We start from the raw sequence: 17337 nt of genomic DNA on the forward strand, positions 1-17337 counted from the left end.
GTATAAGTTTGCTTGTGAGGCACCTAGCAACTCAAGTACCCCTAGAATCTACATATCAAAGTGGGGACATTTTCACGAACATCTGCATTTATGTTTGTTTGTTCCTTTTTCGAACTGATTTATCTTTTGTTGTTGTTGTTGTAGTTGTCTTATGATTGAAGAATCTCATGAATTCACAAGAAGAAGTAGATGATAGATGAGAAGTCATGCCAATACTCACTTAGGAGGGCTAGCCACCCTGGAGATAAAATCCATGAATACCAAAAGCCCAGTGTGTATTTTTCCTCCTTGTTTCTCTCCTTCCCTCATCTCCTTGCCCCCCCCCCCTCTCTCACTCTCTCTGTCCCCTCTTACCATGTTTTCTTCTCTCCTTTTTTTCTATGTCTCTATCCTCACGTGATTGCTCATGTTGGATTATATCTCATGAGTTTTTCTCATGATTTGTCAGTCAGCTCTGTTTCACTATTTCACATTGGAAGCAGTGGTAAAAAAAATGTTTGAATTATCACATTTGATGCATATGTATAGTTCAGTTTTATTATCACAGAACACCCTACTATAGAAGATTTTTGCAATATAGCTGAAAATATAGTGCTAATTTTCTCATTAAACTCTTACAAAGATATTTTACTCAAGAAATGGTTTTTAAGTAAGCTATTGTTTACATTTTGTATATTTAACAATACTTAACACTTATCATTCTGAATAACATTCATGTTGGTTGATTGTATCCCTATGACATATTTCAAAAATATTTTTGAAGCGATAAAGCTGGGTTTTTTTTGTAATCAGCAGCAAATGTTAACTGGAGGCTTTAACTCTTCTAAAAATGAACGAGGACATAAAACAGTTTTTAGATGATATCAAGTTTAAATTCTATGATTGAGAACAGACGTCAATGTCACATTGATATAATGGGCAGTATGTCTCAAAATGTACATATCTCTATATTTCAAGTCTTTACATTGTTTTCACCAATGGAAATTATGCATCAGAATATGATTCCTTGTAAAAACATGTCCTTTTTTCAGTTTAGGTAATTAAATTATCAAATGGATGTTAGGTCTCTTTCATTTATACATTTCACAGAAACCACGTTCAATTTGTCTATACCATCTCAATCCCACGAAGCTGCATCTTTTTGACAATGAATGCAAACATTCTGTTGCCTGCATTAACCCCATTGTTGCATGAACATTTTTGGGGCACAAGATTTGTTTACCTATTGGATAGCGAGTCGGCGGATAGGCTGGGGCGTAATTATTATGCATTTAGGATCCAAATGGGATTGTTTGCTTGGATAAAAGCCCTGTATCCTTGGAACGGAAATCAAATACATCTGAATGTAATTACTGCATCGATTCTGGCAGAGTGGCTTGGATTCTGAGGATCACACATGTAATCTGATGCAGTCATACACGTATAACGAAAAAGAAAGAAATGGCTACTACTGACAGAATTTTAATGGGGATTGTTTGATTTGAGAGGAAGATATACTCAACTTTTATTGCATATCACAAGTTAGCTTGATTTAGTATCAATACTTCGTACACAAACACAGACACACACACAAACACATACATAGAACTAACGCTCTTTCGAAAATAATTTCTAGAACTCATTTCCAATTCTGCCAATAATGCATACTGTTTTAACGAGGACACTCCGTGCCTCAGCTTTGCTCACAATATTTTTTCAATTTCACTAATGGGAAATGAAATGCAAAAACCCAGTTTGTATTAATTATGATTATTGTACTGTGAAGGACAAGTGCTGATCATCTATCACTGAGGGCACTTTTCACGTAGAAGAACTGTCGGCAGTGAAGTCTGACTTGTGCGAGGGGAAAACTTTTAAAAACTTTTCACTCTACCGTACAGAAGAGCCAGGCTCCTTCACAATGTGCTGCGTTGGAACATTCCAGCTATTCCTGAATAACATTTCTCTGCCTATGCATGCTGTGTCACATAACTAGTGAGAAATTCCTGTTTCATCAGAAACATACATGCACAAATATTTAGAATTCCTCTTTTCTTCATCAGTATATATATATCCCTCTATTTCTGTTACCTTTATCTATTCTGTTCTCTCCCTCCTCTGTACCTCTCTGTATCTATCTGCCTTCCTCTCTCTGTTTGCTGAAATACATGAATATAAATATATATTCTATATCTTTCTATATGTTTTTTTCTATCTTCCGTAAATCAGTAAAGTAGCCAAATCATATCTTATATCATTTGCCCTTTTCTGATGGCAATTTGAACCTTGGTTGTTCTTTTAGATTTTATGGCCTGTTTTCTCTCCATTAGTGTACCAGTGATGGACAAATATAGCAATAGACAGAGAAACCTTTAACTCATTGCTTGCCGTGTGCTATAAGCCTTTACTGCAAAATTGATTTTTGGAGGTACTGAAAAACCCTTGGTGCAGAGTTGCACTGTTAACCCATTGAGGACGGGCTGATTTTGCTACAACACACATTACCCATAGACACTTGCCTGAGTATACTTGGGACTTGTCCTCAACGGGTTAAGTTTCTTCACTTGTTGTAATTTGTTTGTCTTAATCTTCTACATCAGAAAACAGTCATACTAAAAATAAAATAAAGTGCTATGTTTTCAAAAAAGAAAAAAGTGAATATTCAGTACTTGTTTCTATTCATTCAAACTTGCACTTGTAAATCTAATGTCATGATTCATGAATTCATAATTAAGATAAATGATATATTTTTAAAATCTCCATTATGTGGATGGTGTCATGTGTACAACAATCCAGTTTATTCTATCAGATTTACTGAAATACTAAGCAACTGGCCTATATACACAAACTAAGTACCTTGGCCTCGGCCGATTAGCACATTACACAATATCAATTATATTGGACTCAAGAGCTGGGAAGGCCTATTGGTATTAGATCTGTTTAATCCTTTTATTCACCATCAACAAAAGACTAGGAAAATCAGATTAGTAATCCTGCACATCCTATAGCTTTGATCTCCGCAGCACAATTGCGGAGAAGAGCCAGAAACCTAAACCATATTCTCTGTAATTTACTTATGTTTGTGCAAAAGGTCACGCTTTGAGAGCAAGGCATTCAGACTGAAGTGTTTGGGCTTTAAAATACATGCCCTTGATTTGTGTTTGTGTGTCTGTATGTGCATATGTGTATGCATGTTATTCATGTTGAAGAGAGATCATTTGCGGTATAAATGGAAAGATGGATTTGTTTGTGTTTTGAATTGTATTTGTATTGTCTTTGTTCATGTTACACCAAAATGGGTTAATTCATGACTGATTTGAATGAAATCAATAGATATCAAAGAAACACAAAAAGTGTGTGTGTGTGTGTGTATGCTTGTACCCTTTTAGATATTATATACAGTTGTACATCCATCTAGATATACATACAATATATCGTTTATCAGAGCTATATTAGATTGAAAGAGTTACAGCATCTGAGGGCATGAGTTTATAAGAAAGGTCAAAGGTATTATATATCTTAGTCCAGGTCAAACGAGAATAAGAAAGACACAGGAAAGAATGTCAAATCTTGAGAATAAGAAAAGGATTAGAACAAAATTGCCACAAAATTGAAACTCTGAGAGGGTTTGATATTGGTATATTCTTTATATCATGATGTACTTTTCAATAAAAAAATGTTATTGAATATTTTGTGGAGTTTTATTTGGTATAGACTTGCAGTTCAAGCTTGCTGTGTATCATGCAGCGTGCTCTTCTGTAACTTACCTTTTGCTCTGCATTTGTGAAGATCCAGTGTGATTAACAAAAACACCTTTCTTTTCTCTGGAAGGATTAAATCAGACCCATTACTGTAAACATCAATATTTATAATATGATTGATTTGTCACTTTGAGTGGCTCAAAAACTGTGACTCAACTGTCAACCCATTAAAGATATGCAGAGAAAATTGTTCAGATATTTTCACAGGGTTTAAAATATGTGCTAGTCAAAGGTAGTTTGATATACATGAAGATTAATGTACTGCAAAAATTTTCTCTTTTAGAATATTGGGAAAGTATGATTATTTTCCTGTGATGGTGCATCCCTCATAGACCTTTCAATGATACATCACACTGACTTTATTACAGAGAGTTATGAAATATGCAGAAGGTATTCTGAGGCACTATGATATGAACCTGTAGCTACGGAGATGTTGCAATACTCATGAGTGCAATACACAGCATATGTGATTCCTGTGAGCAATGACTTAAGTTTTCTTTTTCCTTTTACATGCGCATGTATCAAACAATACAGAGACACAAATTTATGCAGTGTGTGTAAACCTCACAAATGAAAGGCAAAACAGCGACTTTGCTCAACTGCTGTGTGATATAAAGTCTTACTTCCTCTCTCACTCATTTGTGAGTGTGATTAGGGACCGCTCCTTGTGGACTGAAATTGCCGTTTGATTTAGCTCTTTCAGACTGAATTTCAGCTCTCTTCTGTGTGAATTTAAGTCTGTAGAGTGACCTTTGCTGAATTTTAGCTTTAAAATGAGCTGTCCCTAAACACACTCCACCACGAGTGGGAAATTGGCTCCTTTACGTTAACATAGTAGGTTAACAACCAACATCTGAGAGAGGTGCATGCATCTCTTATTGCCCACGTAGCACTAAGCCCATTCCCTCCCGCATGATTCTGGGACGGATTCGTTAATCACCCAATCACATGGCGACGTTCTGAAGATGAGGTATCAGGTATCTTGGATCTTCCGGTTATAGTGGGCAAAAAGGTCGGGGGTGGGGTGGAGGTGGTTTTATTTTGTGCCCTGGGGTGCTCCATCTAACACCACCCATCATGGCAGACAGTGATAACAGGACAAGCATGAGTCAACCTCCTGTGCCGTGTTTACATGTGCTAGGGCTGGTTCCATCGCCCCATTTCTCCCCAAGGGGGTGCAGAACACCAGTAATTGGGTCTGTGATGCGGTTTTCACATCAGCACGCCGTCATCTAGATGTCAGTCCAGAATTAGAGCCAGACTCTGACTCAAGGATCAATGTCTCAAAATGATCGAAACACTCTTTAATCACACCATGCTCTCATTTCCTTTTCTTTCTTTTTTTTTATATAAAGCAACACCCTCATTGCCTTTTTCTTTGTAGCTTTGTTGCCAATGGTGTGCCTACGTTGGACACCTGCGGAAGTGTTTATATTTTACACTGATCACTAAATCACGATTAATACGGACTGAAAGTGCCTAAATGTGTGTCCCATGTGCCATCCACTGAAAGAGGATCGTCAAGGAAGGATGCAAATGAGAACTGCTGGGAAGGATTGACATCAATGTGGTATCAAAGCATAACAATATGCCAACTGCTAGTTCTTTGAATGGTTTTATTAATTTACATAATCACAATTATCATTTTTATCAGTGGTTATATAGTAGCAATAATGTTCATTACATATATTCATTACTCATGAATGATTTCATGAACATTATTCATGCAATGATATCTATCTCATATTCACCACACTGAGGTGGTGCCAAGGTTGCGGAAAAAAAATGAGCGAACTAATCACGATTATCTCTATCCAACATTATATCTTTCAGGAGACGAGTCATTGGGGTGCTGCGTCTACTTCTTGATGATCTGCTCCTATCTCGTAGTCCTCGTCACATTTCCATTATCACTCTTCTTCTGTCTCAAGGTGAGCTTGTGTCGTCATGCCACGCAGTTCCCCCTCCTCCGGCATGCTTAACCCGTTGAGGACGAGTCCCGAGAATACTGGAGCAGGTGTCTATGGGAAATGAGTGTCATAGCAAAATGAGTCCGTCCTCAACGGGTTAATGCTTTGTGTCCTCTGAGTGCCAAGAGCCACACACACACACACGCACAGACAGACAGATACACACACACACACACACACACATACACACACAAACACACACAAAAACAACCCATAACCTTCTACACATTGTCCAAAGCCCTTGGCACTGAAAGAGTTAATTGTATTACTATACTTTGACTTTGTCTGTTTTGTTGTTGTTTTTATTGTGTTTGTATGTATGTGCATGTGTGTGTGTGTGTGTGTGTGTGTGTGTGTGTGTTTTGTTGTTGCTGTCCAAAAGTATGATGGCATGTTTGATCTATATTGTAATAGACTATGTGAACCCCCAAAAAAGGAAATAAGAATGGGATTAGGGCTGACCACTTACTGCCTCTTGGTAGCAACACTACCAACTGAGCTGGAACCAGTTGGTATGTAGCAGTAATATGATGGACATGGAAAACATAATACTGGAATAGAAAGGGTTCTCCCCTTTAAAAATACCTATTATCATAATGCTCATATTGAGTATATTTTTGAATGCTGAAAACTTAGCTTCTAAGTTATGCTCAACTTCTGTATGTGTGGCATGGTTTCGATCATGGTGTCCCACTGTGTTTGGATTTTCATGTTTTCTTTCCTTTCGCCATTTGCAGTATGCTAATAGGCATAGTACTTCCATATCTAACACTGATTGGTAGTTAGATTTAGCAGACGCGTAATACATTTATTTGAGAGATGTTTAAAATTATGATGTGCTCAGGCAGAGATGGGGAAAAACTCCTCAAGACTAACATTACCTAGCTTGTTATCTTTGGCCTTTTTGGGCTCTCATGCAGAGAATATATTACATTAGTAGAATAACAATATTTTTATCATAACCCTCTTATCAAATTACAGCCATATCCAGTAAGTGTTGCATACTGGTTGCCATGGATATTTCATAAACCTCTTGCAGGCTATTTCAGCAGTGTTTGTGGTTCGCTGAAAAATATGACCCACATCTTCCAATCAATCCATCTCCCTTAGTTAGAATCAAATACCTTCTCCATCCTTTTGCACTTTCAATTTTTACTAAATTTGAGTGCGTTAGAGAGCCTCAATTCTTGGCAGGGAAGTACATCAACCTTACCCAGTTGCCAACAACATTTTGAAAGTCTTCATCTGCCATGTTCAGGATCTACTAGGTTCATTAAATGACTGGATTAAATGTTGAAAAGTAACTCTTTTACAAAGAGTGAGAAAGAAATGCCTTTCTAGAGGAAGGGAAAATTGACAATTTTTTGCTTGTCTTCTTCTGTTGATGGCTGGCAAGGTGTCAGACAATTTAACATGCTGTAAAGACATAAGCATGAAGTTGTTCTTCTTGTATATCTAATTCTCTTAGCATGCAAGTTGTTTTTTCCCCACAACTATTGAGTCTTAAGAGGTATTACTGTGATGAAAATGTCAGTACACACACATTGGTAATATAAGGCATTACATTGTGTATCAGAGAATTATGATATGTTTTATTATGTGCTGTATCTTTCTTGGCGTAAAAGCCATCACAGTAAGCCTCGATGTATACTGAAAACGAGGAATGTTCGCGTGCATTTTAATTTCACGAATTTCGCGAGTGCCAAGATTTGCAAAATTAAAATGCACGTGAAAGTTCTTGTCATGCGTTGAATGCCAGTGGCAATTCGCGAAAATTTCATGCCACGAAAAAGGCTGTCAGCTCCAATTTGCGAAAATTTAATGCCGCGAATATATCATGGTTTACAGTACTATTAAACTACTTTGGAAAGTTAGATGAATTAGTCATCCATGAAATATACATTCATCCTTGGCAGATGACTTCAAGAAAGATTTTCAGTATTTTATGATCTTGACTGTATAGAGAATTGAATTCCGACATCTTTGATTTATTGTTAGGGAGAGTTAGATTTAACCTTGAGTGTGTTATCAAAATTGAAGTGATACTCAGTAAACACAACATGCCACCTTTACTGAGATGGAAGGGACCTTTGGTGCTGCTCGAAAGAATTTCATTCTGCACAGGAGTGGTATGCATGTTTAATGCATGCCCTTGTCACACTTCAAGAAATTTATAGGATGTTACTATCTTTATTAATCACCATTATTTATTTGATGTCCCAGATATTTTAGTCTTACCAGACAGCAATTTTATTGATAATTTGAACAAGGTATGAATAGAAGGATATCTTGTGTGCGTGTCTGGTAAGTTTCAGGATATTCTAGAGATCCCTTCAGAGTTGTTGCCGAGAAGATTTTAGGACTTTTTAGTGTGTACACAATAAAGAATTGAGGATTCATTATAGTGGCATAAAGCACAATAACTTTGAAGCTCCTTTTAAGAAAAAGGAATATTCCTAAAGTTTGGGCTTTGCTTCATAGGAACATCACATTTGATGAGTCACAAATCATTTGTAATGCTGAAATTGAACATATTCTTTCCAGTCTGACCTTAAAGGGGAAATCCAGTCCAAATATAAGTTATTCTGATAAAAAAGAGTAAAATCTTATGAGTTCAACAGTACAAAATTTGACTGAAAGTGGATGAAAAATAAGGAAGTTATGACATTTTGAAGTTTTGCTAATTTCTGCAAAACAGTTCTTGTACAGTGGATATGAATATATTATGCAATTGAGTGAGCTAACCATGTCATAACCTCACAATTTTCCATTGATCCTGTACAAAAAAGTGACAAATATTCTGTGTTTCTGTCATTGAAATCTGAAACATGATGTTATTTCTGATTGAATAACTTCAGAATAGTGAACAGTTGGATATACCAGGATTTTTGTCTTGGGCATAATTACGTTTGAATGAAAAACTGGAAATGTCAATGTTTTATGTACAAACTATATCAAATGGCAAGTTGTGAGGGTATGACATGCTCACTTTGCCATTTGCATATTCTTATCAGACTAACTTATATTTGGACTGGATTTCCCCTTTGAACTTGAATAATCTTTTTTGGTGCAACATTTTGTGTTCTTTTTATGCAATATCACATTTGTTTTCTTCCTATATGAAACAAGCAGGGACTTGATTGAAGTCTATCAGGTGACTTTTTATTATGCCTCCGCCATCCCTGGGGGGATGATACTTTGTTTGGATTTTAGGGTTACGGGGTCAAAGGTCAAAGGTCACAGCTTATTTTGTGAAAAAAAGGTTGAAATTTCATGTTTTTCTCCATATCTCGCAAATGGTTCAAGGTATCTTCATGGAACTTAGTGTATATGCATGTACCGATGGGCAGTGATTATCTAGGGAAGTTGGGGGTCATGGGTCAAAGGTCAGGGGGTCAAAGGTCAAGGTCAACTCCTCAAAATATCACTACTTTCCTCATATTTATGCAATGCCTGAAGGATTTTTTTTTAACTTGATGTATGCATGTATAACCCAATATATATTCTGTGGGAAGTTTCTTGCCAAAAGGTCAAAGGTCAAAAGGTCAAAGGTCAAGTGAAAGTGCTAAATTGCACTTCTTCCTCCATATCTTAAAAGTAGCTCAAGGTATTATCATGAAACTTACATATTTATGCATGTTCTACCTAACAGTGATTCTCTTTGGAACTGTGAGGTCAAAGGTCAAAGGCCAGGTTTAGATAATACTATTTTACCATTTGATACTGAAATTATACTTTTTCTCAATACCTTGAAAATTACTCAATGCATAAACTTATAAAAGGGTCAAAAGTCAAGTAAAAATCATCAGTTCCCCCAAATACCTGCACTCTGACGTTTTAATCATTCATCCAATTGAACCTAGTTCTACGAAAGTGAACATTCAGCACATTTGTGGCAAACCTGTCATTTTAATATTTTGCCAATTGTGTGAAACTGTCATCACACATTGTCAAGACATTGTACTATAGACCTATTAGAAGAACCATGCATTATGGCGGAGGCATACACCAGTCGCCGTAGTGACATTTCTAGTTTTCATTTCATTTTTTCTTGCATCCCTTAGGTTGTTCAAGAGTATGAGCGGGCCGTCATTTTCAGGATGGGTCGGTTGTTACCAGGTGGGGCAAAGGGGCCGGGCATCTTCTTTATTCTTCCATGCATCGATAACTACGTCAAGGTGGACTTGAGGACAGTTTCATTTGATGTACCACCACAAGAGGTAAGACAATTTCTAGTAGAAGAACAGAATCTATATTTGTGAATATAACATGATAATATGCCTTACCTTTTAAAGTCATTACAATGTTCATAGAAACAAAATGTCGCTGGGGTGACAAGACCCTGTATCTCAAATTTCGGTGAAAATGACTCTTTTGGATTAATGGTCAGATAATCAGGTAAGTGATGTCCTGTCCAAATTCTAGGTGGGACGTCTTACCCCCAAAATGAAGCCACCTTGGCATACGTCAAAGAAAAGGCGATCCCATATGATATAGTGCTTATCTGCTATGTTTTTGTGCTCTCCTAAACATTTGACTTTTTGTAGATATGAGGTCTTGTCGCCCCAGCGATGAAAATCTGCAGAAATAGCCACTGCAAAACTGTTTGTAGTAGAGAATGACAATGTAATACATAGATTATGATGATTACTAAGGAGAGCATGAGACAAGTATGAATGAATAGAGAAATGAATGATGTGTATCAGATTTCCACATAGGATTGATTTATGAAACATAAAAGCTTTCAACAAGCTCCCTTTTTCTTTATTCAAATAAATGAAATTCATGCGTTGAGTCATTCCTATTGCAACTGTTGTGACAAATTGCCTTCCATTGACGTAAAACAGTTGATTGTTGATGTTGTGACGGAGCAGTTATCCTAGACTGCAAAACACATTTGAATTCATCATCCTCCAAAGCAGTAGGAGTCTCGTTCCTGTGAAGGCAGGATGATGGGAGAAGACACTGACAATGGATGGGCAGAAATCTCTATGGCGACAGATACCAAGAATGATGCAGATGGTCTGTGTCTGAGAGCTACTTGTCCCATTTGATGTTATTGGCTCTCCTTTTCTGCCCGTCGAGTTTTGGTCTCACTCGTGCCTCATCTCTGCTGGAATTTTTCTGAGCTTATAGCACCATGTGACGTCCCATCTTGCTATTAACCCATTGAGGGTGGGCTGATTTTGCTTCAACATGTGTTTCCCATAGACACTTGCCCCAGTTAACTAGGGACTCATCCTCAATGAGTTAAAGTTTGGCATAATTTTGGATGAGAAGTCAAATTTCTGATTTGAAATGGCATTTATCTCATAATCTTTCAGGTTATCAAACCGTCTTGGCTCTACAGCTGCTGTACGCAAAAGCACTATGTGATATGTCCCATCTCGCTAAGTATTGCAGAATTTTGGGATGAAGAATCAAGTCCTCTGATTTGAAACGGCATTTTTTTCTCATAATCTTTCAGGTTATCTAAACAATATATATATATACATATATATATATATATATATATATATATATATATATATATACATATATGTATATATATATATATATATATATATATATATATATACATATATGTATATATATATATATATATATATATATATATATATTTATATATATACATATATGCATATATATATATACATATATATATATGTATATATATGTATATATATATATATATATATATGTATCTAGGATTTATTTATTTTTTTTTACGGCGTTCTTCTTCTACTGATTCGTTAATTTATATATATATATATATATATATATATATATATATATATATATATATATATATATATATATATATAAATGTATATGAAGTCATTGTACATTCATCTGTTTCAGAGGTAGTGTTTCAGAGGTAGATTTGGCCTTTTTTTATTTGATGGTACTCTCCTTGGCTCCTACATCACTTTGACGTCATCATTATCTTCTAAACTAAAGGATATCCAGGGTGCCTGGCTTAATGCCTGGCTTGCCCCTTTTGGAATTGAGCCCTCTCTGTATATCCAGCAGTGTGTGAACACATCCACATTTGAGGCTATACTAATCTTGATCTCTGTTCACATTCATAAACTCATCTTGTGTTTGTCCCTAATTGACATCTTTGTTTCTAACTACACCCTGTATTTCCTGTCCCATTGAATCTCTCAGAGGAGATGTTTAATTCTATTGAATCTCTGTTAACATGTTACTGCTGAACACACATGCACATACGTGTATATCATCTGAATACCTTACAGGAATTATTGAAAGAAATTGGTAGATATGATTTAAAGTTTGTTCTTTTAAAATATCTTTATGACTTGGCTTTGCTGCCCTTTACAGGATGATTTCTGAGGTATCTGTATCAAACATTGTCTTCCTTGAGATTAATGCTTTGAAATCCTATAATGCATCATGTACAATATAGTGATGCATTGTCAGTTCTGAAAACATAATTATGGAAAGTGTAATAACATTTCTAGCTGACCTAGTAGTAGGGATAGAGAAAAGGAGAAGAGAGGTGTGTCCCTTTAACATTGGCCAGCTTGTGTGTGGCGTGCTTGGTATGAAGTCCTTGTAGGAAATTTGTCTCCATTCCCCTTGTGGCTTGAGGGCAGGGAACAGCTCAGTGCAATCCTAATCAGATGAAATGGCAAGAAAGATTTGACTTTGTTGGGGAGGAGGAGGTGGAAATATCAGCCCAGCGTTGTAACCAAAGGTCGTGTGCAATGTGCACGCTATAGGACATGTAGTACTCAAGCAGTGGGATATTGGTGTTTTCGACCTGACATATGCCGCGACACGTGTGTGCGTTCATAGCTGGAAGGCAGGGAATAAAAGATAGATAAACCAAAAATCTTCTCATTCAGGTATGATATATTGGCATGTGTATCTAGCCCTAAAGCTTCGTGGCACTACATGTCATTCTCAGATAGAAGACTCACTACATTGGATCTACATCCACCCATTCCTATCAGTAATATCCTTTTATTTTGCCCTGCCTGTCTTTTGTTGAATACAGACTAGCCAAATCACCCCTCCCCTTCCCTTCCCCCCTCCCCATAAAAAGGAGAGAAACAAGATTTTCTTTTATCTGAAATGAAATGATGTGGAATTCTTATAGGCAATATAGGTATGCTTCTCAACCACTTCCTTTAATCTATGCATCCTGACTTGCCCATTCTGCCAATTATCTCATATTTTTGGGAGGTTATTTTGTATATTTTCCCTTTTGCATCTCACTCTATCTCTGTGAGTCCATCTCTCTGTCTGTGTCCCTGCTTTCTTCTTTTCCTTGCTTTCATCTTATAGACATCTCAATCTCCTTTTATTTTCCCTTTTTTAATTGGAATGCCACCAATATAGAAATGACAAATTGAAGAGAAGCGACTGGATGTCAAAATAGATTTGGATTGATGCACATCGTGGGAAATGGAACTGGATTCCAACTTTCTTCCTCTTTCCCTGCATATTATTTCAAAGATGACAAATTATACAAAAGGGTTTAGGCATACATCTTTTCTTTTTAGGGGGGGGGGGGAGGGGAAGGAGGGGGATGGTGATCGGGTGATCCTGAGCAAGAGTGGCGGGCAGGGTAGACTGACGATGCATCCCTGATTCTCACAGGTCACGTAGTTTGCCAAGATAACGTCATGAACCCCAACTACATACAGGAAGCATAATGGACTAATTTGTCATGCTGCTCTTCTCCTCTCCTCCTAACCCTACTTTCCTGCCTCTTTCCCCCTCTCCTTAATACTTGAAGTAGATGAGACATTCGGTGTTCTCTCCCAAGGATGCTCCTCACTGAAAGTTGAAAAGCAAGACGAAAAGAAGGAGGAGGAGGAGGAGGAAGAGGAGGAAAATGAACTCTCAACTTTCCCCAGTGTGAACATCCTTTTGCCTCTCGACTCAAGATATCCACCTCTCAATAAGATCTACCCATTGAGCTTTAATTTTTCTATATTCTTTTCCTTTTCTTATTTTTGTGTGGTCATAACCTGGCTGCATTCTGCCAGAGTGGCTGGCCAATTTGACTGCCATTAGCATCCCAATTACATCTGAATGTCGGTGAGGGGGGCCGTTATCCTCTAACCTCTTCTCTCGTTTGTGACAATCCATATTCGCCGAGATGATGATGGCATGTCGTGTTGGTGCGATTAAAGGACTCTCCCCTCGGGTTATATGCGCCGGGCCGTTATTGGAAAACGATCGAGAGGAAATTGGAGGAAGAAAATGTGATAATGCAGGTGGTGCGGGAAATGTCAGACCACATGGAATGGCCTGACGAATCGATGATAGCTGTAGTTTTATTTCTGATTTATTGCACATGTTGTGAGTAGCAAAGACATTACAGAGGATGTAAAATTTGTGCAACCATCGGCTATAGTCGTTGATATTTTTAGAGCACCTTTTCCACTGGATACAAAGTGCTAGCCAGTAATGTCAACACTCTATGTCCAAATGCTGCTCTTCTGACTTAAAGGCATTGGTGACAATTTCTCAATAGGTGTACCAATGATGTCTGATGCATCAGAATTTATATACAAGAACTCAAACTGAAACATTTCTTTGTTTAGAATTAGAAACTACTTTGGGTATTCTGTGCAGAGAGAGATATAGAATACCACAATCAATAAACTTCATAAGTTAGATATGTTTATAATCTTTATCAAATTATATCAAGATTTTGCTAAGTATACTTTAAAACAAAAGAAAAAACAGTAACATTGAAATGTTGTGAACAACATCTTTAGTGTTCTAGTCTAGGATGTACGTGTAGGTACTCTTAAACCAGAGTTGTGTAGCAGTTGAGGACACCACATTGACAAACCGTACATTGAGAACAACTTATTTCCATGGACTTTGTAATGCCACATAAAGGCAGTTATACACTTCAATATATTTCAAACACCAGTCTACTGAGTGACTGCTTTCATTGATAGTCTTCTTGTGGAATTCTCCCATTTCTTGTTTTATTGGTGGAGAAATGTTGAATTTGTAATTGTGCAATTTGACAATCCTTCACCCGGCTTGCATTTTAAATTGTATTACCTTGCTCTGATTTGTAGATATTTTCAGCTCATTCTCATTTTGTGAGGGTGCAATCTTCCACAGCTTTCTGTGAGAGCACTGGGCTACAGAAAATGCCATGTTGGAATCTATCACTGCACTATTGGAAAGTACTATGAAAGTGTAAATTTTCGAATTGTGGACATTTTTTGGGCAACCAGAATCTTGTATGAAAATAAAAGCACGCAAATATTTTTGCTTCTTGTATATAGCACTATTGAATGTTTTGATTCTGCAGACTTAAAAACATGTGAAAGTCAATTTACAAGGTTGAGCACGCAAAATTACTCACATGAAAGTTTTCACTTTTACAGTAGGTGGACTGGCCACTGAGCATTGAGACCAACACCTGCGAGATGGGTGGTGACCATCTTCTCATCAATTATGATGATGGCAATTATTTATTCTCATCATCAAAGATTGGTAAACTAGTTTCATGTGAGTAAATATCGTATCACCCTCTCTACCGATTTCCCTCCTGTCCCTGTTTGCCAGGTTTTGTCCAAAGACAGCGTCACGGTGGCGGTCGACGCCGTGGTCTACTACCGCGTCCACAACCCGACCATCTCGATCACCAACGTGGAGAACGCCCAGCGCAGCACGCGCCTGCTGGCGGCGACGACGCTGCGTAATGTGCTGGGGACCAAGACCCTGGGAGAGATGCTGACAGACCGAGAGAGCATCAGCAGCCAGATGCAATCAGTCCTGGATGAGGCTACCGACCCCTGGGGGGTCAAGGTGGAGAGGGTAGAGATGTGAGTTCCCTTTTAGATTGGGGGGACCTCAAATTCTTTCCATCTTCTCTATCATCCAGAAGTCCATTTTGGATGATTAGAGCATAAAATCAAACAAAAAGGACCCTGAACATCTCTCATACAGTAGCATGATACACACAAAAACAAAACAAAAAAAAATCGGAAAGTTTGTGAAATCTACAGTTTGATCGGTTTGTTTTTAAAACAGTGATGTATACGCAAATCACACATATGAATGAAGTGATGTGATTTTATGATTGTCGCAATTGTCTTACATCATCACGTTTGTTTTTTTTAATGAATTTCATTGAACAATTGTATCACCTCTTTCTTCATTTTCTTTAAATTACTCTGCATTTATGATAAATAGAAATTGCATTTTTCTAAAGGGGGAGGTATTTCAAAAGCACAAAACAATTGGAGAGTGTTAGAGAATGATGTGGTTTGATCATTCAGATGTGTGATTGTAACCAGTATCACTAGTTTGGGGAGCATGTGAAATGGTTTCATTTTTTTGTCTCATTTTCATGAAACTGTCATTGCTCAATGTGATGGTACCAGATAACAATTTTGAGAATGTGAGTTAAGATTTTTTTTTCATCAGAAAAGTATGAAAGTAAGTGTTTTTGTCAACTACATTACCATGCCTGTCAAATCTTTTCATCATTCAAACTTTTTGCTCTTCTGTCTTCTAACTCTGTATGTCATTTTGGTCTCTCTTTGTCTTTTACCTGCTTGCCTTCTTGTTTCTTCTCCTTCCTTCTTCCCTTATCCCCTCTCACCCATCCTCTCTCCTTTTTTCTCTCTTTCTCCTCCTCTTCCCCTCCTCCTCTTCCTTCTCCTCCTTCTCCTCCTCCTCCTCCTCCATCTCCTCCTCCTCCTCCTCCTCCTTCTCCTCTTTCTCCTCTTCCTCCTCCTCCTCCTCCTCCTCTTTGCCTTTTCCTCCTCCTCCTCTTCCTCCTCTTCTTCCTCTTCCTCCCCCTTAATCCCATCCTCCCCTTTTCCTCCTCCTCTTCCTCCTCCTTCTCCTCCTCCACCATTTCCTCCTCCTTGTCCTCTTTCTCCTCTTCCTCCTCCTTAATCCCCTCCTCCCCTTTTCCTCCTCCCCTTCCTCCTCCCTCCTCCTTTCCCCCCTCCACCCCTTTCTCTTACTCTCCATCACTCTGACATCACAGTAAGGATGTGCGGCTCCCAGTCCAGCTTCAGAGAGCGATGGCTGCAGAGGCTGAGGCAGCCAGGGAAGCAAGAGCCAAGGTAATGATGTTGTACACCCTCTCTCTAAAAATGGACTAGTCACATTTTCCTATCCTGAGAAAATTTCAGGCAGGCTTATCCACTTGAATATAGGGAGAGGATGTGCCTGTCTTACCCGCACTGCAAGGGAAAGAAGAACTGGTTTAAGAATTTTCCCCTTCCCATGATCGAGTGCTTGTTTCTGCCTGTTGCAGTCATGGTTCCATATGAGGTCTACCATTTTCTGTCAAGGAAAATACGCATTGATTCATTCATCACAATTTTGTGAGCAGAATGTTGGTAGTAGAAGGCATGCTATATACTCCCCATTAATTGTCATGGCATGAGCCAAATCTGCTTTGCTGAGGCTGCAGTTAACCCGTTGAGGACAGGCTGATTTTGCCATAACACACATTTCCCATAGACACCTGCCCGAGTATACTCAGAACTACATGTAGTCTTCAATGGCTTAATGTTAGCACCATTAAAGTAAGGAGGGGAAATGTCTTATATAATCTAAGCATTATCACTCAAGACAGAAGAAGCAGATGAATAAACAATGTC

General features: G+C 37.9%; 1 protein-coding gene across 1 annotated transcript in view; it reads left to right on the forward strand.

Annotated features, from left to right (window-relative positions):
• LOC139717912 (band 7 protein AGAP004871-like) overlaps positions 1 to 17337 on the forward strand; it is a 120560-nt gene that overhangs the window by 102017 nt on the left and 1206 nt on the right. The window contains exons 2-5 of the mRNA XM_071629398.1: positions 5574 to 5671; positions 9775 to 9930; positions 15281 to 15540; positions 16716 to 16794. Of these exons, the coding sequence (XP_071485499.1) occupies positions 5574 to 5671; positions 9775 to 9930; positions 15281 to 15540; positions 16716 to 16794 (593 nt within the window). The remainder of the gene's footprint in view (positions 1 to 5573; positions 5672 to 9774; positions 9931 to 15280; positions 15541 to 16715; positions 16795 to 17337) is intronic.

The sequence above is a fragment of the Diadema antillarum genome, unplaced genomic scaffold (assembly GCF_040938485.1).
Source record: "Diadema antillarum isolate AM-2024a unplaced genomic scaffold, OU_Dant_1.0 scf00000085, whole genome shotgun sequence".
NCBI classification, from domain to species: domain Eukaryota; kingdom Metazoa; phylum Echinodermata; class Echinoidea; order Diadematoida; family Diadematidae; genus Diadema; species Diadema antillarum.